This window comes from Staurois parvus, unplaced genomic scaffold (assembly GCF_062004578.1).
Source record: "Staurois parvus isolate SC_StPar_1 unplaced genomic scaffold, SC_StPar_1.0 ptg000549l, whole genome shotgun sequence".
Taxonomy (NCBI): Eukaryota; Metazoa; Chordata; class Amphibia; order Anura; family Ranidae; genus Staurois; species Staurois parvus.
The window spans coordinates 4,681,643-4,706,244 of record NW_028318345.1 but is presented as its reverse complement, the minus strand read 5'-3'; the positions used below and the strand labels follow the sequence as shown (position 1 = coordinate 4,706,244).

The 24,602-nt window shown below is 40.6% G+C and overlaps 1 protein-coding gene across 1 annotated transcript in view; it reads right to left on the bottom strand.

Annotated features, from left to right (window-relative positions):
- Nucleotides 1-18,451: 18,451 nt before the first annotated feature.
- LOC149451076 (cytochrome P450 1A1-like) overlaps nucleotides 18,452-24,602 on the bottom strand; it is a 39,293-nt gene continuing 33,142 nt past the window's right edge. Inside the window, exons 6-7 of the mRNA XM_089691073.1 lie at nucleotides 22,536-22,622; nucleotides 18,452-21,304 (exon numbers count right to left, since the gene is read on the bottom strand). Of these exons, the coding sequence (XP_089547199.1) occupies nucleotides 21,022-21,304; nucleotides 22,536-22,622 (370 nt within the window). The 3' untranslated portion in view covers nucleotides 18,452-21,021. The remainder of the gene's footprint in view (nucleotides 21,305-22,535; nucleotides 22,623-24,602) is intronic.

Genomic DNA, 24,602 nt, shown 5'->3' with positions numbered 1-24,602 from the left:
TCAGTGAATCGTTATTCAGAGTATATGTAAAAAAGTACTCCTGCGCTAAATGGAACGCCTATTAATAAGCAGCTCACACTCGCCTCAACCACAAGAAAAAAACATAAATATTACAAAAAAATAGTGCAGCGCTAGCAACCTATACTAAAACACAAAATATGTAAATGAAAATTTCACACATAGAATGCACAATAAATGATATCACAATATCTGGTGTTATGTGCTCATAGAGTAAATACTATGTGCAACAGTCCATAAAATCAAATGATGGTGAGAAATCACAGCAAACTCCGTGAGGTGATCACAGTGCCACTCAGTGTGCAGACAATCCACAAATGGCCAAGGTGGCCCCTCACCTCCTTAATGCAACCCAATGGGCCAACCAGCTATATAGGTGACCTTATACACCAAATAATATGATGATACCTTATTTGGTGTATAAGGTCACCTATATAGCTGGTTGGCCCATTGGGTCGCATTAAGGAGGTGAGGGGCCACCTTGGCCATTTGTGGATTGTCTGCATACTGAGTGGCACTCTGATCACCTCACGGAGTTTGCTGTGATTTCTCACCATCATTTGAATTTATGGACTGTTGCACATAGTATTTACTCTATGAGCACATAACACCAGATATTGTGATATCATTTGTTGTGCATTCTATGTGTGAAATTTTCATTTATATATTTTGGGTTATTCAGAGTATAGTTAGCTGTTAAATAGAAAGATGATTATAAGCACAACTTTTTTCTGTAAGCAAAACAACATTTATTGAAACAGAAAGGTAAATATAAATTAGGTAACAAGATCCAATGAATCTGAATGATTCAGTTATGGTTATTTTCACTGTAATTAATTAGGAGAAGTACAGATTTTGTGCCACTAGGAGAAAGGAGAAATACCCTGTACTTTAACGTATAGAGGGAGCTCTTGAATCTTGAATCTGGTACTCATCAAAAGTACAAGAAATAAATTAGGTCAGATGTGTACCTGTCATGGTCAGGGGCCAAGCTTGGAAACCAGAAGCTAAAGTAGTAGAGAAACTCCAACTGAACAGCAGGATAAATGCAACAGCAGGTCAGATGATGCGGGCTCCCCTGAGGTACAAGGTCTAAGCCAGGGGTGTCAAACTGGCAGCCCTCCAGCTGTTGCCAAACTACAAGTCCCATGAGGCATTGCAAGGCTGACAGTTACAAGCATGACTCCGAAAGGCAGAGGTATGACTGGACTTGTAGTTCCACAACAGCTGGAGGGCCGCCAGTTTGAAACCCCTGGTCTAACCACTAACCAGTATTCACCAGAGATCCTGATGGTGGAGATGGAGTTTTCTCTGTGTTAGTACCAGGTGAGCAAGCTGGCTTCCGGTAGAAGATTTAGCAGGTAGGGATCAAGCAGTAGCGTAGTCAGTAAACAAGCCAAAGGTCAATAATAGGTGGTCGCAGGTACGGATCAAGCAGAAATGTAGTTGAGCAACAACTTAAAGGTCAGTAATAGGTGGTCACAGGTACGGATCAAGCAGAAGCGTAGTTGAGGAACATCCCAAAGGTCAGTAATGAGTGGTAGCAGAGGTACGGATGGCAGCAAAGGGTTTAAGGTGCAAGAGAAACATGATTCAAGGCAAGATCATTCAAAGAATTGTCCACAGAGCATTCCAGTATCCCAGGTGGCTCAGCAGGAAGAGACATCTCCAGACACAGCAGAGGTTGCAGGTTCAGACCTGGGTCCTGACAGTATCTGTTGAGTATTGTTGTGTGCATTTTAGAATTCACCATACTGCTAAAATATATCACAGTACTTTACGGGAACTTACTCCACTAGCAAACCATGACATCTAGGAGTTCCAAAGTTTATTAAATTCTGTAATCTCCACAAAGTACCCATAAAGACAATGTACAAGTCAGCATTCAGAAAATAGCCCTCATTTACTGGTAACAGTAATGAAAAAGTGAAAAGCTCTTCAGCGAAAAAAGCCTGATTTGTGTATATGTTGCCTTCAATGTGTGAAATTAGGTATTGTATAGAATGCCTAGAAAATCTATAGGATGCCAACAGTGGGACATTAAAGTATGAAATGCTTAATATTTCACATATTTCCTAGGCCATCTAAACAATGCTAAAAGGCAAACTGGCGAAGTAGAACATGCTAGCCTTCCTTGTTGCAACAAGTAGAACAATATTGGTATTTTTCTCTTTTTTTTTCATTAGGAAAAACCTGTACTTTATTTTGTATTTCTTATTTCATTTACATATACAGCTGTTTTTCATTAAAGGTATTTTCATGACTTTCTTTTCATACTTTGCATAAATTGTACTGATCATTCTGTATGAATCCTACGCATTATATGCAATGTCTAGGGAATGTACAGTATATAGCATAATATAATAACACAGGCATTGCATGCTTTGCCTAAAAACGGCACACATTCTATAGACTATGCTAAAAAACTTTAATAAATTGTGGTCACAAACCTAACCTAAATCGGTGTATGTGATAAAAGTGAACAGTCTGCTAGCACTAAATAACCCACAACAAACTTTCATAAATATATAAACTAGTGCAGTACTATTCAGAAAAAAAAGCTAATTCAACAGCACTTGTGTAAAAAAAACAATACAAGAACATAAGCCAATTCCAAAATAATAAACAGGCTTAAAGTGATTCTAAGGTTTTAACTACTGTACTTCAAGTCCGGACACTTTCACCCCTTTCCAGTCCAGGCCAAGTTTCAGCTTTCAGTGCTATCACACTTTCAATGACAATTGTGCAGTCATGCAACACTGTACCCATATGAATTGTTTTGCATTTTTTTGAGACAGGTAAAACTTTATTTTGGTGGTATTTATTCACCACTGGGATTTTTATTTGTTTTTGTATATAAAATTAAAAAGTCCAAAAAGTTTGAAAAAAAAAGTGTTTTCTTCATAAATCTTGGTGAAAAAGTATTCATCTATCTTTTTAGTAAAAAAGAATAACCCAAATTAGTTTATAACCAAAAATTATAATTTTTTAAAATTTCTTTACATTTTTATTTTTTTTTATATTATTATTTATGTGTGTGTGTGTTTTTTTTTTTTTAATATACTGTCACCCTAGCAGTATAGTGTCACTGGGGGGTGATGAAGATGTTTTTTTCTTTTTTTTAAACTGATTGCTTTTATACCCATAAAGGCTGTAAAAGCAATTATTTCACCTTCTCTGTAGCTGCATTCTTGCAGCCACTGAGAAATACTATGCGAGCTGTGATTGGGCACAGCTTGTCACATGGTACAAGGCTGTTGTGAATAGCCTTGTACCATGTGACCTCTGTGATCATTCACAGATTTCACACGTAGTAAGCAATAATATCAGCAAGTGACATCTTGTTTATTACTATTCATGTGATCACTGATTGGGACCTCACACAGAGGTCCCGTACAGTGATCTGTGTTCCTCCAGACACAGCGGGCACTGATCAAGGTGCCGTGCACAGGCAATGGATGTGGGAGGATGTTTAGAAATATACAGCCGCACCGGCAGCTCTCCCGTCCAGCCGTTTATTGACATGGGTTGGACAGGAAGAGGTTAATTTAAAAAAACAAAATAACAAACATGTCATATGTACCTGCTCTGTGCTCTTTGTGTGGTCTTGCACAGAGCAGCCCCGATCCTCTTCTTTTTGGGTTCCCCTCCAGCTGTCCTGGTTCGTCCTCCCTGCTGAGTGCCCTCAATAACCAGCCTCTTGCTTTGGGGGCATTCGAGCAGGCTTGCTCCTGAGCCACATTCCTGTGAATGGACATTGCCCATTCACACAGAAAGCAGCTCGGCCCTGCCCCTGTTCTCTCCTCATTGGCTCACTGGCTGTGATTGACAACAGCAGCAGCCAATGGCTCCCACTGCTGTATGAACCAATGAAGAGAGAGAGTCCCAGGAGAGCCGCTGCTCTCGTGCACATCACTGGATGCAGATGGGGCTCAGGTAAGTATAAGGGGAGGAGGGCTGGGGGGGTGTTAACCCAGAAGGCTTTTTACCTTCATGCAAAGAATTCATGAAGGTAAAAAAACCTTCTGCCTTTAGAACTACTTTAAATAGTAAAAATTAGCATAAAAACAAGTATCCATTAATAAACATCCAAATCATCAACTTTCTTATCCCATAAGTGCTGAAACATGCAATCAAACAGATATGGATCGATCAAACGCTTTGGATCAAAGTTCATGAAATACAAAACAGTGATAATATGATACAGCAAAACCACTTGTTAGCATACAAACTCCTTGTGAAAAACCATGCGCTCCCAAACCCACCTTGTGAAACATATGCGCACCCTACTCACCTTCTAGTTAGACCCCGAAAATTATAAGATGTCTAACTGTGCTTTGTTACGACGACAGCTACACTCCTCACATCCAACTCTATGAAAGGTAGGCACAATGGTTGGAAAGGGTTAACTCATTTCCACTCCATGTAGCATGGCACCCATGTAAGAAACACAAAAGCCAAAAACCATAGTGTTCACTGCATATTTAATAAAAGTTAGGCGCAATGGTAGGCAAGTTCTAGTAGAACTACATGGTTATAATGTAGTTTATCTTGTTTCCATGTTCCTGATGTTCTCCAATAAAGCAAAAAGGGATCAGCCTTGCGTCCCACAACATGTTGACCAGGGCCGGGACCAGTTCATCTAGCGCCCAGGGCAATGATGCCAAACTACACCCCTCCAAACAGGGGTGGACTGACAACTCATGGGGCCCCCGGGCAATAGGGGATCATGGGGCCCCTGTGTCCTTGCCCACACTCAAAAAAAGCCTATAAAAGGTACCAGGGGCATTTCATAGGGCCCGCTACTGACCCCGGTCCTCGGGCAGTGCCTGAGTGCTCGAATGGTCAGTCCGCCCCTGCCCCTAAATGTATGAGCATTATGTGTCAGCAAAAATCCTTTCCCTCCCCCTCAAAAAAATTTGCAAGCCAAATTTCTCCCTCCAAAATGATTCCCCCTCTTACAGTACAAATCCCTCCTCCTGGCTGAAATCAAATCCCTCCCCAACTTTCCCCTCCTACCACAATTCATCTGCTCCTCAAATGTCCCACCCCTTCAAAAACCTCATCTCCCAGCACAAATCCCCCACAGATCCCCTCTTCTAGCACAACCCCCCCAATTTCCTCTCCTAGCACAACCCCCCTTCTTAACAGAAATCCACTCTCCTAGTCCACCCCCCCCCCCCCCAAATCACTCATTTTAGCACAAACCTCCCAAAATCCCTGCTTCACCCAGGGCACCCGCACCTCCTGCCCACCCCTTGTCCCAGCCCTGATGTTGACTGGTAAGTGTGATATCTGCAGCAACTTTCCAACGTGTCTATAACCAAAAACCAGTGCGGTGCTACCCTAATATAAATCAACAATCAATTCCCAACTATCAATATATAAGTAAATAACCAAACCAAATACAGTGTCAAAGTATGATACAGTAACTAAAAATGTTAGTGCATCACATATCAGTGCATCCAATAAATGTGCAATAAATATTCAAATATTCAAATTTGGCATGCCTTCTTTACAAGACTTCTCAAGAAGTCTGTCAGTAACTAAAAAAAATTGTGAAAAACAGTTACACCCAATCACATAAATTCCTCCACAAAACATGTTTGAGCCCCACCCCCACATTCACACATGTACGAATATAAATGCATGTGTCAGTGGCACCTATGCCCATCAATTGTGATACACAATTGTGTTACATATTGCTAAGCATGCCGGAGTGAGAGCAATCATTTTAGCACCAAAGCCCCTATGTAACTCCAAACTGATGACCTGAAGGGGTTATTAAAGTTTATCCTTTGGAAAATTTAGGGTACTAAATTTTGTCACCATTTCACGGCTGCACGCAATTTTAAGTTTTCACGTTGGGTATCTATTTACTTGGCGCAACATCATCTTTTATATTCTACCAAAAATGGGTAATTTATTGCTTTTGTGTGCCCTAAAATTACCTTTAGTGTGTTTTATTACGGAAATTTGCCTTTGCGCTAATATAATATCATGTAACAAAAATTTGAACTACCACTATTTTATTCTCTAGGGTATCCTATTTCAGAAAATATATAATGTTTGGGTGGGGCATGTTTATGCAACCTTCAGTGCTAAATAGATTTTTAACCACCTTCCGCCCGCCCTATAGTACAATGACGGGTGCAAGGTGGTTCTCTCGTTCTGATAGGACGTCATACGACGTCCTACCATTCTCACTGCGCATGCGCGGCTCAGGGAGCGCGCAGCATGGCGATCGCTGGTGCGCTGTGTCCCTCGAACACAGCGGATCACGGAAAGAGCTGAAGATGTCGGCTCAGTAATGTGATCAGCTGTGTCCAATCACAGCTGATCACATGTAAACACAGAAATGTCGGTTATCGGCATTTCTCCCCTCTTGAGCTGTCACGCTGACTGCTCGAGAGGAGAGGAGAGCCGGTAATCGGCTTTCCGCAGAGGGGACATGTACACTGATCATCATGGCACTGATGATCAGTGTGCCCTGATGATCAGTGTGGCCCCAGAAGTGCCACCTGTCAGTGCTCATCAGTGCCACGTGCCAGTGCCCATCAGTGCCACATCAATGCCACATATCAGTGCATACCAGTGCACATCAATGCCACATATCAGTGCCCATCTGAGCTGCCTTTCAATGTCACCCATCAGTGCCAGTCAGTGCCACCTATCAATGCCAATCTGTGCCACCTATCAGTGCTGCCAATCAGTGCCACCTATCAGTGCCAGTCAGTGTCGCATATCAGTGCGCATCAGTGCCAGTCAGTGCCGCCTATCAGCGCCAGTCAGTGCCGCCTACCAATGCCAGTCAGTGCCGCCTATCAGTGCTAGTGAGTGCTGCCTATCAGTGCCACCTATCGGTGCCATATATCAGTGTCATGTATCAGTGTCATGTATCAGTGCTGCCTTTCAGCGCCAATCAGCGATGCCTGTCAATGCCCATCAGTGCAACCTACCAGTGCCTCCTCATCAGTGCCCATCAGTGCCACCTATCAGTGTCCATCAGTGCAGCCTATCAGTGCCCATCACTGCAGCCTCATTAGCGCACATCAGTGAAGGAGAAAAATCACTTATTTACAAAACTGTATAACAAAAACTAAGAGAAAACTTTTTGTTTCAAAATTTTCAGTGGTTTCTGGTTTGTTTAAGAAAAAATAAAAAACCCAGAGGTGATTAAATACCACCAAAATAAAGCTCTATCTGTCTCAAAAAAAATGCTAAAAATGTAATATGGGTACAGTGTTGCATGACCGCGCAATTGTGATTCAAAGTGTGACAACGCTGAAAGCTGGAAATTGGCCTGGGCAGGAAGGGGGTATAAGTGCCCTGTAGGCTAGTGGTTAAACATGACTGCAAAAAAAAGAAAAAAAGAAAAGAAAAAACACAACAATGGCTCTGGCAGTAAAAGGGTGAATAAATACAGAAATATGTTGTTGTAACTATGAATTGGCACTAGGTGTCACCATCGAGACATTAAATAAAACATACACAATGAAATCCAGTGCACAGGTAATGGATACACCATAAGGCTTCATGCACACAAGTAGCTGCTAAACTCGAGTTTAGGAGCTTTTGGTATTTTTTTGCCAAAGCTCCTAAACTCAACTCCATCAAAGCCTGTGTCCATGTACACATAGGCTTTTAGCAGAGTTTAGGAGCTGCCGCGTTTAGGTGAGGTTAAACCCACCTCTCCTCAAAGCGGAAGAATCGCATTCAGGATAGGAATGTTGTGACCACCCGCTGCTGGAAAACGCAAAATGTGGCAAAAAATGCACATGTACGAGTTACGCTGCACCTCCTGACTGATCCTGCAGTCTTCTGGGACCTGTGAAGTGTCTCAGAAGACACTTTTTTATACTCCACGTAGTTTCACCTGTCAGTTTCCTATACACTGCAGTGTCACTCATTTGTCTGTTTATTTTTTGTTCATACATAGCTGGATCCATTCCTAAACAGACTATATAAATCTTGATTAAGTTGAAATCAACTAAGATGGTCCTTAGGACAGAAAGACAAACCTCTTTTAACTGCATCCCTACTGCACTATAGCCAAAAGACAGCTACAGCACGGTTGTCTAATTCTGGGAGGGCGTCCATGGACGTCCTCCCTGAACACGCCCCCAGCGGCGTGCATTCGGAGTTGTCGGTGAACACTGTGTCCTAAGGATACAGCTGATCATGTAATCAGGTAAAAGGCCAATCACATCGGCCTTTTACCACGTGATCAGCTGTGTCCAATGAGATCACAGTGTAAATACAGTTGCCAGTAATCGGCTGCACTTTCCTCATGCTGTCACAGAGTGAGGAAAATACTGCTGATAACTGGCAAATGTGATGGGAGATCTGCACAAATAATCAGTGCTGCCCAGCAGTGCCCAGTGGCGTCACCTATTAGTGCCCAGCAGTGCCACCCATCAGTGCCCAGCAGTGTTGCCCATCAGTGCTGCCCAGCAGTGCTGCCAATCAGTGCCATCTGTCAGTGCCTCCAGTCAGTGTTATCAGTTAGTGCTGCCCATCAGTGCCACCTATCAGTGCCGCCTATCATTGCTGCATATAAGTGCATCAACAGCGCCTCCTCATCAATGCCCACCAGTGCCACCTTATCAGTACAGTGGGGACAGTGGAGCAAGGGAGCAGAGAATGGCCCCAGAGCAGTATACCTTTTCTACGGCATGCATTAAAATTGGGGAAAGGGACGCAGTTCCTTATACTTGCCCTGGGCACCAGATGAACCTGTCCAGGTACTGTCTGAGTGTACACAACCCAAACCGGTAACATGTTTGACATTATAGGCAAGTCAGTATTTTTTGCAAATTTTAATAAATACTAAAGAGATATAAAACTAATCAGTTCATTTTCTTATATTACAAAATGGTGACAAATTATTTTGCCAGATTAAGCCCTGGTTCACACTGATGTGGTGAGGGATTTGCAGCGTTTTCTGTGCAAATTCCACACCGCATCAGAATCGCACCCCATTCATGCAAACCGCTGTGGGTGTGTATGTTAAGTTAACAACACCCCGAAAGTGATCCGCAAAACACGGTGCGATGTGCAGAATCGAATTGCATAGGTGTGAATATACATGCAATCCGATTCTAGTGTGGACACAAAAAAGGGTCCTGCACGTTTTTGGTGCGGGTGCGGTGTGATTGGAGCTCTGATCGCACCGCACACAAAGCACATGTGATTTGCACAGGAATGCAGTGCGTTTTCTGTGCAAATCACATGTGACATACTGCACTGCACATATGTGAACCCAGGATAAAGGGTATCATTTTTATTATTGAGAAAATGTAAGTATATATAATATTGCCACTACTGCCACTTTTGAATGGCTGTTTCCCCGTTCATAAACCTATGTATATTTCTCATTAATATGGCAACTTTCAATTGAAAACATTCGTTCTGAGTTTCATAATTGTGTCCTGAAAGTATAAGTGAACGGTCCCTAGCTAGTATGTGGTAGTTACTTTTTAAATGCTTGTTTTGATATAAATTAATCGCTTAGTTTCTCAGAATTCAATTTCACCTTTGATAAATGATAGAAAGTTAAAAACCAGCTGGTTTATTTAAAAAATGCTAATTATTGTTCCAGAATAATTTAGGTTTCAGGCCTACCAAACTAACAGACTGACTGCAGACTGCACTGTCCAGTGTAAATTTTCCTGTGACAACTGTATTTGAGAGAAAATGAGCCAGCACTACTTGTAAACTACAAGTGCTGGGGTGATCATTTAACCAATTCCCTGCCGCCCTATAGCACAAATACTGCTACTGTGCAAAATCACGTGTATATATACGTGATTTTGTATTTCCAGGTAGGGGGCTACAGCTGTTAATCAACGGGTCCCAGACTGAGATTCCCCGCCGGCACCTGGCGATCGCCGAGTATCACTGACGGGGGAGAGGTCTGCAAGTAAACAATACAGATCTCTCCCCTGTGAGCTCCAGCATGCTGCTTTGTATTGCTCTGCATAGCAGAGCAATACACAACAACATGTCTCCCTAGTAAAACACAGCAGACAGTACAACACACACAGCACACAGTTAACCATTTGATTGCCCCAGATGTTAACCCCTTCCTGCCCAGTGTCATTAGCACAGTGTCAGTGCTTTTTATTAGCACTGATCACTGTATTAGTGTCACTGGGGATGTCAGTGACAGTTAGTCAGTTGCCCCCCAGTGTCAGAATGCCCACTGGAGTCCCACTATAAGTCATTGATGGCTGCCATTACTAGTATAAAAAAAAAAAAAACTATTACAGTATATATACCGCTATTTGTAGACACTAACTTTCACAGGAATCAATTAATTTTTAGCATGTGGTAGAATGCATTTTGCCTAAATTTATGACGAAATTCGATTTTTGACATTTTTTTACTGGACATTTTATAGCAAAAAGTAAAAAATATTGTTTTTTTTTTCAAAATTGTCAGTCTTTTTTTGTTTATAGCACAAAAAATAAAAACCGCACAGGCGATCAAATACCACTGAAATAAAACTGCATTTGAGGGAAAAAAAGGACATAAATTTCATTTGGGTATAGCGTTGCATGACCATGCAATTGACAGTTACAATAATGCAGCGCCATATCGCAAAAAATGGTCTGGTCAGGAAGGGGGGCAAAACTTCTGGAGGGCAAATGGTTAATAAATAGTTTACTGGGGAATGTTTATTTTTTGTGCTTAATGAGTTAAACTATAAAATGCTGAGGGCTTAATTCTTCTTCATAGATTTATGATGAAATAAAGTGAGTTCACAGAAGTATTTTCCTAGTTTTGCAACAGATTCAGACTGTCTGCCCTTCCTCAGGCATGGAAAACACATCTAACAAAACAATCCAATTTAAAGCAAAACAGGAACTGGAAATACATCAGAGAACATCAGATATTAATTACCTAAATAGATAGAGTACATGTCAACATCTGTGTATAGAGAGACACAGTGAACGAGAAGCAACCTACATTTCTAGGGACGTATAACAAAATATATAGGATGTTCAAAAAGACTTTTCTTCTTTGAGGGTCTAAGTAAAAAAAAATGCAACAAAACAATAATAAGGATGTAAGAAAATATATTAAAAAACTGACCAGCAAAGAGATAAATAACAGAGTGGAACACAAGGAAAACTCAAATGGCAATTTCATGTGCCCACTCCATACCCCACACCTCCAGCATCCAGCCACAAAAAAATAAAGTATATACATATTACTACAGCTCTCTGCCCGCTCTTTGTAGGTGGGCTTGCGGAATCTGCAGGGGATCAAAAAATTATTTTCTCCACTGTTTAAGGAGCAATTAAATTCTCCAAAGGCTGTGGCTATTTGTGTAGAAAGAGTGGCCACCTGGTTATCAGTTTGTGATACAAGCAGGGGTGGACTGAAAACTCATGGGGCCCCCGGGCAATAGGGGATCATGGGGCCCCTGTGTCCTTGCCAAAACTCAAAAAGCCTATGAAAAATGTACCAGGGGCATCTCATGGGGTCCCCTACTGACCCCGTGCCCTCGGGCAGTGCCCGAGTTTCCAAATGGTCAGTCCACCCCTGGATACAAGACACATAAATCGCTAAGGATCGAGCTAGGATGTGGCCACATTTATTGCCCGACTCATAGAACACTTGACTGGAGAGCAGCTTTAACTTTAAAATGCAAAAGTTCTGCAAACTGCTTGTGGAAAGGAAGTAACTCCTTCTTCAAGTCAAGAGTCAGAGCGTGCTTGTGACGGGATTCCACAATTTGGATTTTTGCTAAAAGCAGATAATTGCGCCTCTCGCTCCTTCTTGGTCCTTGCTCCATGTTTTATAAGGACCCCCCTTATAACCGCCTTATGTGATTCCCAGACAACGCAATTGTTAGTTGAAGTAATGCAGTGCCATATCACAAAAAATGGCCTGGTCATGGAGGGGGGTAAATCCTCTGGAAGGCACGTGGTTAAATCATTTTTGATAAGTCTATTTGGGATGTGGTGCAGACGGACCAACGATAACCTTTCTTTATAAGTAGCTACTGTTCGCTGCAGGGTAGATTCTGCATTGCACCACAGAGTATGCTGCCTATTCCCATGATCTGTCCCGAGTTTGTGGCCCATTCTGGTGCTCTGACACTGTAAAGGCAGCACACAATATTTCCACAATTCAACCCCAGCTGCCAAATTTCTAATGCTTGCTGCAAGGTAAGTCCTGTGCTGCACCACAGAGTTTCAAGAATGTTCCTGTGCTCAGACACTGTAAAGACACCATACTTGGTTTTTGCAGCTCATCCTCAGCTCAGCAGCTCAGCAGCTCAGCAGCTCAGCAGATGATTATGTATGATACTCCGAGTTTTAATACTTTTATTGAAATCATTGAACACTGCTGTAAGGTAAAACCTACTGTATATTATGCAGTACTTCAAAGTGACCGCTAGATGGATCATTAACATCAGTTAAAAACTAGTGACAAATGTTTCTCTATACACTATGTCATACTTGGAAACCATTCCTTGTAACTTCGGGTGCCAGTACCACATTAGATGTATGCATCAGCCTATTTTTTTTCTTTTTGTTTTACTTAATCACTTTAACTCTTTATCTCATTGTCCATTTTTATGTTAAAAAATACAATCATTGCAGTCTTTGAACTTCAATAACATAAGTAAGCTCCAAGGAGCAGGGCCCTCCTAACTCTCTTGTATTGAACTGTATTGTTGCTGTATTGTCTCCCGTTATATTGTAAAGTGCTGAGCAAACTGTTGGCGCTATATAAATCCTGTATAGTAATAATAATAATAATAATAATAATAAGCAACAGGCTTTTTGACATTGTGACATTTTTTTTAAACATTTTATTGATTGTTCAGGGAAAAAAAATCTTCACAAACATGTTACACATTAAAAAGTAGTACAAAATCTATATTAGAATCATACTACAGAATATTAGCTATCATGAGTGGGATAACATGATCCACACCAAAATTCAAGAAAAAAACAAACAAACTTGTGACTTGTTTACAGATCTACTAAATGTGTACATACGTCTTTTGTGCCACCTTGAATTCTTTATTTATTAACCACTTTCTCTCCTCTGGATTTAACCCACTTCATGACCACTTTTTTGTGTTATGGCGCTGCGCTACTTTAAGTGACAGTTGCGTGGTCATGCAACTCTGCACCCAAATGAAATTTATGTCATTTTTTACCAACAAATTGAGCTTTCTTTCAGTGGTATTTGATCACCTGTCCGTTTTTTATTGTTTGCGCTATAAGAAAAAAAGTCTGACAGTTTTGAGAAAAAAACAATATTTTGGACTTTTTTGCTATTAAACATGTGCAGTAAAAAAATTTAAAAAATCAAATTTCATCATAAATGTAGGCCAAAATGTATTCTGCGACATGTCTTTGCTAAAAAAATATCCCAATACGTGTAAATTAATTGGTTTAAGTGGAAGTTATAGCGTTTACAAATGGCGGTATAGATACTGGGATTTTTTTTTCTACTAGTAATGGCGGCGATCAGCGACTTTTTGCGGGACTGTGGAGGACATTCTGACACTGGGGGAACTAACTTGATGTCACTGACACCCCAGTGACACCAGCACAGCTAAAAAAAAAGCACTGACACTGTACTAATAACGCTGGGCATGAAGGGGTTAATGTGAGTGGCAAAGGGTTAACTGTGTGCTGAGAGTGTTTTACTAGGAGGCGTGTTCCTCACTGTAAGCACACTGATCGGGATGGCTGTACTGTGCACAGCCATCCCAAGCAGTGTACTCGAGCTGACAGAGAGGAAGATTGTAAACAAAACAATCTTCCTTTCCATCAGAGAAGCTTGGTAATGACCGGGGATCGGTGGGTAATTACCAGCCGAGACCCGGTGATTGACATCCGTAGCCGCAAATGATGGCGCGGATAGGGCGCGTGAGCCCCCTAGAAGGAAATGCAATACATATATATATATATATACGTAATCCTGATCCAGGGTGCCACACTGTAGCAGTATATATGCTATAGGGCGGTCTTAAAGCGGTTAAAGATCTCAAGGAGGGTATAAATGTTGTTGACAATGTTCAGGGTATAAAGTCTACAACAAGATCAATACACATATCCTGAATAACATTTTAACTGTTGGGCTACATCAAATACATCTCAATAAAAACAGTCAACTTTGTAAAACATCTTTTTCAGATGTGTGGTTTTGGACTCTCCCACACAGCTATGATTTTCCTAGATTTAGTAATTTACTGAAAAAACTTTGAAGTGGAATTTCATTCTAGTTCTAACTAAGCCTCAAACTGCTCTTACCCCCTCCTAACTCCTATTCTTAATACCCTAGTAGAAAAAAAAATGCTTGTACCTACCTAATCTCAGGGTGCTCTGGTCTGATCATGTGATCTCCCCAGCAGCAGGGCCCCCAGCCATTGGCTCCTGCTGCTGTCAATCACAGCCAGTGAGAAGAGAGAGGGGGTCGAGTCGTGGCCCTGTGTGTAAATGGATATGCAGAGCAGTGGCTCGTAAGTGAGCCTGCTTGGGTCCCCCCATAGCAAGCTGCTTGCTCTGGAGACACTTGGCAGGAGGAATGGGCTTGGAGCACCAGCAGAGAACCCAAGAAGAAGAGCACTGGGGATGCTTTGAGCAAACCAATGCACACTGCAGGTGTGTATAACATGTTTTTTTTTTGCCTTTAATATCACTGTAACCAAACCAAGTGACGATCGCTCTCAATTTGCTGTTACTTAGATTGTGAAGCCACAAGCTGAAAGTCTATGTGCAGGATGAGGCCAAGAGTGCCATCATCGTATATCAGTGACAGTGAGGTGCAAGTTTGACCAGCCATTTGTCACAAGTTGGTGAAGGTGGCTGGGGTCTGACACCATGACCATCATATGACCCACACAGCCTTCGTTCCAGAAAGGTCCCCACTAGTTCCTCTTAATGCGTAGATGTGCCATGGTACTATCCATTACTATAGGTGAGCTTTATTCTGCAGGATAGATGGAATACAGCTTACCTCTAGGTGTGAATGGGGCTGCAGCAAGTACATGTACTAAGAGGAGCCGACTGGGCCATTTTTGGAAGAAAGGCTGTGCAACACTAGACAAGTCCACACAGTAATGATTGCTGGAACATGGGGGAAGATAAGTAACATGGCAGGATGAACTCAGGTGGTGGGGAGAATTTAATCAAGGACACATTCTCTAAAAATTAACTTGTCCTTTAAAAAATGAAAAACTCCTCCACTAATCCAGAACACAGCAAAGCCTTTGTAATCAATTTTGTGAGAAACTAAGTGCCTTCTCTTTACATGCAAAACAGAGATACTACCTTACACAAACAGTGTATCTTCTATGCAACAAAATAAAAATAAATAATTACTCAACCATTTAGTGTGCCAAAAAATGTTAGCTGCCCCTTGGATTGGAAAATCACTTGTGACCATATAATAAAATAAGATATGGTGCTAAAGATGAATATTAGGTGAACAATATTCCAAGTGTGATAGAAACATGTAAAAACCTAAAAGCGATATAAATTAATGAGTTAAAAATCAAGAACAAAAGCAAAAAAACAAAAGTCCCACACCAGGCTGTAGATCAAAAACAATGGTGCATAATCTTCTAGTGCCAAATAAATTGCTCCATGCAGATCCTTTGTGCTCCACCACCATTAAACAATATATTGCACTCACCAACCATCCATGACCTCTTAATTAAAAGAAGGTCTAATGGGCTTTGTGTTGCCACTGGACCCGGATGTGGCTGGACACTGAGCTTCCTGAAGATACCTGGTAGGCAAAACATGTAGAGGCAGAATCGCGTCCAGTCACATCCGGATCCAGTGACACCACTTCTGTTTCCAGTTTATGGAACACATGTCACCGTTCCTGTCAAGTGGTGCTATTATCCTGAGCTGAGTGTATTAGTGCCGAGGATTGGGCACAAACTAATGTGAGTGCATATTTGGTTGATTTTATTGATTTTTTTTTAATAAACCTACTATACTATGAGACATTTCTCCTTCTTGCTAACCTCAACTATGGAGTAAATTGGGAGACCATTGAGAAGATATACAGTTGTTCCAAACTTTTGGGGACACAAAGCGCATTAGACTTTCTTTTAATTAAGAGGTCATGGATGGTTGGTGAGTGCAATATATTGTCTTATGGTAGTGGAGCACAAAGGATCTGCATGGAGCAATTTATTTGGCACCAGAAGAATATGCCTTGTTTTGATCTACAACCTGGTGTGGGACTTTTGTTTTTGTTTTTCTTCTTGATTGTTTACTCATTAATTTATGTCACTTTTAGGTTTTTACGTTTATATCACAGTTGGAATATTGTTCACCTAATATGTATGTTTAGTGCCATACCTTATTTTATTATAAAGCCCTTGTAAAGCAATAGGAATGTACATGTGAATAATGTCATCATAAATTCAATATATTCAACATATTAGGATAGTGAGCAGAGCCATGTAAGCCATTCTTTTAGGATTCAGGGAACAACTGTGCATGAAGAACCAATCTGTTTTTTTCACTGTTGGAAATTCTATAACTTAGTCTTATACTTCACTGCATTGTAACTTTTTTCCTTCATTCTTGACACATCTTTGGTTACATCTTTAAAATCAACCTAGTGATGCTTGGTCTGTATGTCAGTGCCACTTCAAAGCTTTTTTCTCAATGAAAATGTTTGCTTTTCTCTTCCTAATTAAGGGACCTGTAAGCTTGCATCTTTAAAGCTGAATTCCAGAAATTCAGCCACTTCAGGCACTAAAAAATGAAGGTACATTATGAGTTAAGTCCAAGGAGATGTGAAACATCTCCTGAACTTACCTCTTGTATTTATATGTGACAGGTGTATTACTCTGCTGGAAGATATACAAGACACCAGGGGCTTTGAGAGAGGGGAGAGCAGCTACGACAGCTACTGTATGTCCTCCCCTCCTCCTTGCTGCCTATTCAGAGAAGCCTTGAATGTGTTTACATAATACAAATGATTCTGTGATTGGGCAGGAGAAGCGGAGGGGCAGGCACAGCAGCTAAAGTGACTCTATTCTTGAAGATACTGAGACCCGAAGAATCAGCATCGGACTCCTGGAAATACAACAATATCTGTCTTCCAGGATTAACGTAAACCTGCCAGATGCAAATAATAGAGATAAGTTCAGTAGATGTCATGCACCTCCTTGGACTTAACTCATAGTATACCTTCACTTTTTACAAAGGATCTGAATTCTTTGAATTCAGCCTTTATATCTCATTTTAGCCATTAAAGGGTTTTACATAAAATCCAAACTTTGTAACTGTTCTTTTAGTAACCTGTGGTGAAGTTGATTGTTCACCATTTATTGATTTGGGAGGACTATAAAATTTGTGTCATTTGTTCTGTACAGCAGAGAGCCTCCTAATGTAGGGTTGTTTTTCTATTTTTTTATTTTTGTGCAGTAAATTTTTGAAGCTATTGTCGCAGTGTCACAACACCTCTTCTAATAAGTTCAAATAAGCTTCTAATAAAGGAAACAGAATCAGTGCTGTCAGTTTATAAACTCTGCTTATCTGTTTTCAGAGCAGCTCCTGAACAAAGCCTCAGTACTCTTAATACCCAGGACTGTGTCCTGTAGAGCAGCTGTTGGTTCGCATACCCTGAGGCTGTGTTTGGGAGAGCACTTATGCAGGTAAAGCATTGCTAGTAGGGATACATGCTGTGCAGAGAGTTTACTGCCAATGCCTTTACAGCACAAGCACAATTTTTAGGAGCCACTCTACTACGCTGACTGTTTAGGTGCCTTGAGACTGTATTCAGAAGAGTACATGTAGGTCTAAGTCATATGGCTGAGGTTTTTGGTTGGGTGCCAGTAGGGCATCTAAAACATGCTTGCATAGTTGCCAGCTAGAGAGCTTTTTGGCACCCAATTTGAGCTGTCCTTGCGCAAGTACTCTCCCAGCTCTCACATTTATGTACATACTGGGACCAATTTAGACATATAGGCAAGAGCCAAATAATCTACAAGCTGGCTTGGGACACAAGAGCAGGGAAAACATGTAAACTCCATGTGGGTAGTGTCATGATTGGGCTGCGAACCTACAACCCTTAGCCAGGTAAAAGTGCTAACCACTAAGCCACTGTGCGGGCCATATGGCAAATGATGGATTATTTTCATTTTTCTCTGCCTATCTGCAGTTGTCAAAATGTTCACCCATTGGAGCAGTACCAATCACTACATTAACATATCAAAACTTTCTACTGGTTTTAGTGACAGGGTCACTTTTAGAATCTGGCAACCTCTTTAAACTTAACTTATATTGTTAAACTTAGTTTTGAACAAGTAAATGATGCAATAAAAGCTGGAGGCATGACGGGATACATTCAGTTTAGAATGGGAGCTATTTATCCTACGTTGGAAAAGGATTTCAGGAAATGAAAAATTATCTGTTATAAAAAAAAACATGAATGAAATGCTCTGAGAGGTATTTCCTCTGTTTTTATTTACTATGAAACATTCACAACACTTATATTAAATGAGATCAACTATACAGAACATGGCAAATAACCTCCAATAAGGTAATTTTGTCATAATTGATCTCTGTACGATAAATACATCAATTGCTCTGTTTTGGTTTCTAAAGTAGTTCTCATTGAACAATAAAAGTGTACTATTACAGTGAAATTGTAGATAGCAATCACATAGAAATGTTAAGTATGAGGAAAGCAAAGGGAATGAAATCTAATGTATTTTCTACAAGAATTATTTTATCTTGATGCTACAATGTAAAATTGCCATCATTTTGCATGAGTGTTTCTCAGAGCCCATCTTGACTTTGGCAAAGGTTTTACCAAAAGCATAGGCTCAGTTATTTTTAGATATGGGCTAAAACATATGGGCTATAAGTAAAAAAAGACTACTATTTATACATCAATAAACATTAATCCTAAAAGTATCTATCTGAAAGTAAAATTATAAAGACACGCTGGTAGGTTAATTGGATCCTGTCTAAATTGGCCCTAATATGTGTATGTATGAATGTAAGTTAGGGACCTTAGATTGTGCACCCCTTGAGGGTTAGGGACTGATGTGAATGTACAATATATATGTGTAAAGCGCTGTGTAAATTAACAGCGCTATATAAGTACCTGAAATAAATAAATGATTATACAATTATCTCCCTTTGCCTGGTCTCAGTAAAAATATTTCATTGTCAGCCAGCATAATTTGCTAATACATTTGTCATTGATTAAAAAAACCCCATACATTTATAGCACTTTTATTTCACTAAACATGTGTAGCCTACATTTAAAGAGATGCTTGATGTCTAGTCCAGGGGTATCTAGTAGGGCAAAAAAGGTGAAGTGATATAATTATCTTTTACTGTGTGACTATTATTTTTTACTCTGTGATTAAAAAAATGGATTTCAAATGGACTGTGCTCCAATCTACATGTGCACACTCATTTATACAAAAAAATTAAAATTTAAAATAACACGGCTAACTGGATATAAATCACCAGATATGTTTCCAGCTCCAGAAAATGTAGGATATCTGGAGAAAATTCTGGAGCAATTCCAGTGAACTAGCAGAGGTTGATTTACATGTCATCAATAATTAAAGCTTAATGTACACTTTACCTTGCACAGTGGCTTGTTTAAGGGCCCATTTACATGTACACATTGCAGATGTAGTAAAATGGAGATTTTACAATGTTATTGTAGCACAGCAGTGGGTTACACGGAGAAAGGAGCTACTTTTCTTGAACAGTGCATAAACACACTTATGCAGTGCAGCTCTTTCCTCTCATACATTACTATTGGCCCATTGGTATGATGGGCCACGTCACTGGGCAGTAGTAACTTGTAGACAGAATGTGGAGGACATTCAAGTGGGAAGGGAGGGATGCTGCAGACAATTCACATACAGTATGTTCATGTTCCTTTAAAGGATAATTAAACTTTCATAAAAAAGCACATAAAAATATAACATAAACAGTTGCTACACAATTCTAGTTTTAATTTAATATTATTAAAAATTACCTCTGCCTTTCAATCCACAGTCATCGTAATTTGCTGTAACATTCAATTCAATATGGCAATCTGGAGGCATTCTATACACAGTTGGTATATGTAATGTCCCCCAGAAAAGTAATTTCTTGTTTGTGTGATTGGCTTACTGATTTTCTCAGAAGACTGCACTAAGATACAAGCAATAGGCATTATATTTATGGTGAGATACTCTGTAATGATTCATTACTTCTAAAGCAGTGGTTCTCAACCTTCCTAATGTCGTGACCCTTTAATACAGTTCCTCATGTTGTGGTGACCCCCAACCATAAAATTATTTACCCAGTAATTATAATTCATGAGTTTCGTTTTACCTCCAATACTGCTGCTTTCAACACAGTAGCTGCTTTTAACAGAGTAGCTGCTTTCAACACAGCAGCTGCTTTCTACACAGTAGCTGCTCTTTACACATTGGAAATATGTGTTTTCTGATGGTCTTAGGGGACCCCTGTGAAAGGGTCGTTCGACCCCCAAAGGGGTCACGACCCACTGGTTGAGAACCACTGTTCTAAAGGGATACACACCCTTCAACTTTCCTCGATAGAACTCTGCAATTGCATCAGCTGATTAGAATGAACACAGGCGCTACCATTCAGGAATCAGCTTTCCAAGGACATGGTGAACATACAGCTTCTGCTACAAACTTTGTAAAAATCCTTGCAATGTACATTCAACACCCAGAGGGGATTGTTTTTCTTTTTCTTACTAAAAGTGGAGTTGCTTTTTAAGAGCCTACACTTAATGTCTTGCAGGAACTTTTATTTTAATTGAGTCACTTTAAATTGGCATTCTTTACCAGTGAAATTTACTTAGAAAATAAAAAGTTATCCAAAATCATAAATGAACTTCTATCCACTGCTCAGTAATGTGCTGTACTCCTAGGAGGCACTGAAGAATCATTTGTAAAATTCCATCAACATTCTAAAGTAGAACAACCATATTGTGATTTTTTTAAATTTAAAATATGGTTCATGCTCTACTTTCAATTTGGAGGTTGTATGGCTTTGGTTTCATAGTTAATCCAAAAACTGGTGTTAAGTCCACAGTGTGTTCAGACTCCTTCACTAGGTTGAGTCGCTGCAGTACACATGTGAGAATAATAAATATTTCGTTCCGAGCTACATCCTCTCCCACACATTTTCTGACTCCCATACCAAAAATTAACACCTTGTCCATTAGACTTTTATCAATATGTCCAGCTTCATCAAGGAACCTTTCTGGGATGAATAGGTCAGCATCTTTCCATATTGTCCTGCAAAATCAGAAAAATCATTTGTATTGTAAAAATACCTTGATGTACAGTGGCAAGAATACAGTAATGTGAAAACTTGTGATATGAAAGCTTAACTGTCACTTCTTCAAATCTAAAAAAGAACTTCAAGTCTGCGGGAGTAAAACATTTCCTGCTGTTCTTGGTCAGTGGGAGTATAAAAAAAAATATTGTGTTGATGTTGGTGGTCAGTGGGAGTAAAAAAATGTTCTGGCACCAGTAGTGAATGGGGCAGAAAATGCATCAGTAACAGGAGGAACCGTGCCCCATCATTGGTGTCAATGAAAGGAAAAGTGTCCGTTGTTGATGTCTCTGGGAGGAAAGTGGCCCATTTTTGGTGTCAGTAGAAATAATAATGTCCTGCCATTGGTGTCAATGGGAGGAATACTGTGCCATCATTGGTGTGATTGGAAGATCTTTCCTTTGTTTTTTGTCCTAGCACTGCTTCTCTACTGGCTGGATGACATTATAGCTGAAACTATTCAGACATTGTCAGGTAAGAGATGACAGTGATGGCTAAGGTACATTGTTGAGTGGTAGAAGACTGGAAACAGTTGCCAATCTGACTGCATAGGCACCAGTGTTGTGTGTATCTTGTCCTTAATCCAGGCCTGCTACTTGCCACACTATCTAACAGGCTGGTAAAGTGTAAGCAAAGAGTTGTAAACATGCTTGTGGGCCATAGTTTAAGAAAGAATTGGTTAATTACTTCATACTTCATACAAGCTTTGTACAGTTTTATAGTGATAGGTAAACCTTCCCCCCTACAGGCCAATGGTCAACCATGCAGGCTCTGCACTGCCATCACCCAGGTGTTAAATTGTTGTTGGGCTGCAATTGCAACAATATTTTATTCTCTCAAAGGCATGCAATACCAGCTTTGCCTTCTTCCCCCACCTAACAATGCCAATCTTGTAGTCTGGTTTTTGAAACATATATGTTTTTTTCATTTCCTTCCATCCCCAATGTTGCACCTATGTACATGTATGACAGAGGCCCATAGTGATCAGTAAGGAACTAGTTCTGATAACAGCTGCATAAGTAACTGAAGCAGAAAGCCAAACATAGAGAGCTGAGATAAGTTTCACCACATTGTAATGTAGCTGTACCAATGGGTTCCTCTACCAAGGTAAGAAGGGATGAAGATGTAAATTTAATAACAATTTACAACCAAATTATATAATTTTGAGCCCTTGAATAAAACCTTACTTACGGATCATGGTTTACTTGGTACATATTTACAAATATTGAAGTATTTTTTGGAAGAAAACAATCATTCAGTGTTGTGTCCATGGTAGTACTAAAAAAAGAAAAGAAAAGAAATATTATTGTACTTTTCAATTTTTTTTTGTCTGTACACTGCAAGCTGTGGTATTTATAGAAATATATATATATATATATATATATATAAATAAAATATGACAGTGCTAGGCTCTGCCACAGTGTGATTATAGGGAAACACACACAGAATTCACATTAAGGCATAGTGCAAAGTTCCAGAGCATTGCTTTTAAATGGAAAAGGACTGGCTTCTCAGTCTTCTCTATGTTGTGTAATCCCGGATCAGAGCGTGAAGCTTGAAGATTACAAAGTGTCTTGAGAAGGACAAAACCTCCAATCCTGTGTCCAGGACTTATTGGGGACTTGAAGGTTTTGTGCTTATGCAGGTGCGCATGCTTGTTATAAGCAAAGCTTGCGCATAGCTCAGGGTTCCCACTTTGGAGGTAGAGCTGTGAGTGTCAGCCATGAGGGCCATGTGCTCTTGCAAGGAGACTGGACCAGATGTTGGGGGATTCCTTGCCCAAAAAACTGGGAAAGTCAGAACAGCTATCTGAGTCTGTGGAGACTGAGAAAGCCGAGGCAGTTAGCGGGTCCAGTGAGGCTGGAGTGAGTCGCTGGAGGGGTGAGAGAGTCAGTGGTATTAAGAGAACCCTATCTAGAGGCCAAACGTGGGCCTGTGCAATGAGGTGCTGTGACTAAAGACTGACCAAGTATAAAGAACCAGAGACCTGGGAGCTAAGAGCAGCAATGCTGCTGACACGAGAGCCATGTGACTAGGCATTTTCTATTAACTGTTTCATTGCTGGGTTTTCCCCTACATAGGAATTGCTGTGTTTGAACTTTTTCTTTTTGATTTTTTTCCAATAAAAGTGGACTGTTATGCTCTAAAATACAGTTTGAACTGGCACAACTTATTTAGAAATGCATCTACCACATGACCTTGATCACCTTATACCACAAGATAGATAGATAGATAGATAGATAGATAGATAGATAGATAGATAGATAGATAGAGTGAGCAACAGCACAGTGGCTAAATGGTTAGCACTTCCACCTTCCACCTTGTCAGTACTAGGGTTGTTGGTTCAAATCCCAACCACAGCACCACTTGCCTTGAGTTTGAATGTTCTCCCAGTGCCTGTGTGGTTTTTCTCCAGGTACTCCAGTTTCCTCCCACACTCCAAAGACATGCTGGTAGGTGAATTGGCTCCTGTTGAAATTGGCCCTAGTATGTGTATGTATAAATGTAAGTTAGGGACCTTAGATTGTACAGCCCTTGAGGGTTAGGGACTGATGTGAATGTACAATATATATGTAAAGCGCTGCGTAAATTGACAATGCTATATAAGAGTCTGTAATAAATAGATAGATATTGTAGCCTGATTCCGGCTGAGACATTTTTCAATACATGGACATTTGCTGCACAGACTGAGATTCCCTTTCTTCCCCTTTAGTGTTCAGCGCAGAATAAACACATCATTTCCTACTGCTACAATGGGAAGTGTGTCTGAGAAGCAGAGGATCTTGGAACCTGTAGTTCAACCACCTAGAGACACTATTTTTCAGCATGGTCTGGACAACATTTACCAGGGGAAAGGAAAACTGAAGGGCATCCTGGGGAGGCAGATACAGTATATTCCCCTGCTGCAGCTGCGCTGGGGCTCTTGGCCCGGGGACTTGGAGGCTGACAGAGGGGTGTGTGTCTTTTTTTCCATTACAAAACTAGGCTGCGCCTCCACCATCCAGTACAGTAAAGCTGCTTGGCAATCCAACATCACTCAGCACTACAGGATGGCTCTCAATGTTCCTGAGACCGCAGTAATCTCTGGAAATCTGGTCAGCCACTGCTTAGCACTTTGCAGGTATCACTACCCACTGTCTTTATTGTTTGTCAGGAGGCAATATAGAGCCAATCTACTCTGCCAGGAGCCTGGTCTTCCACAGCAGATTGTGGCTGTGTCATACCCCAGGGGTCTTTTGAGCAGGTGCAAGCCCAACA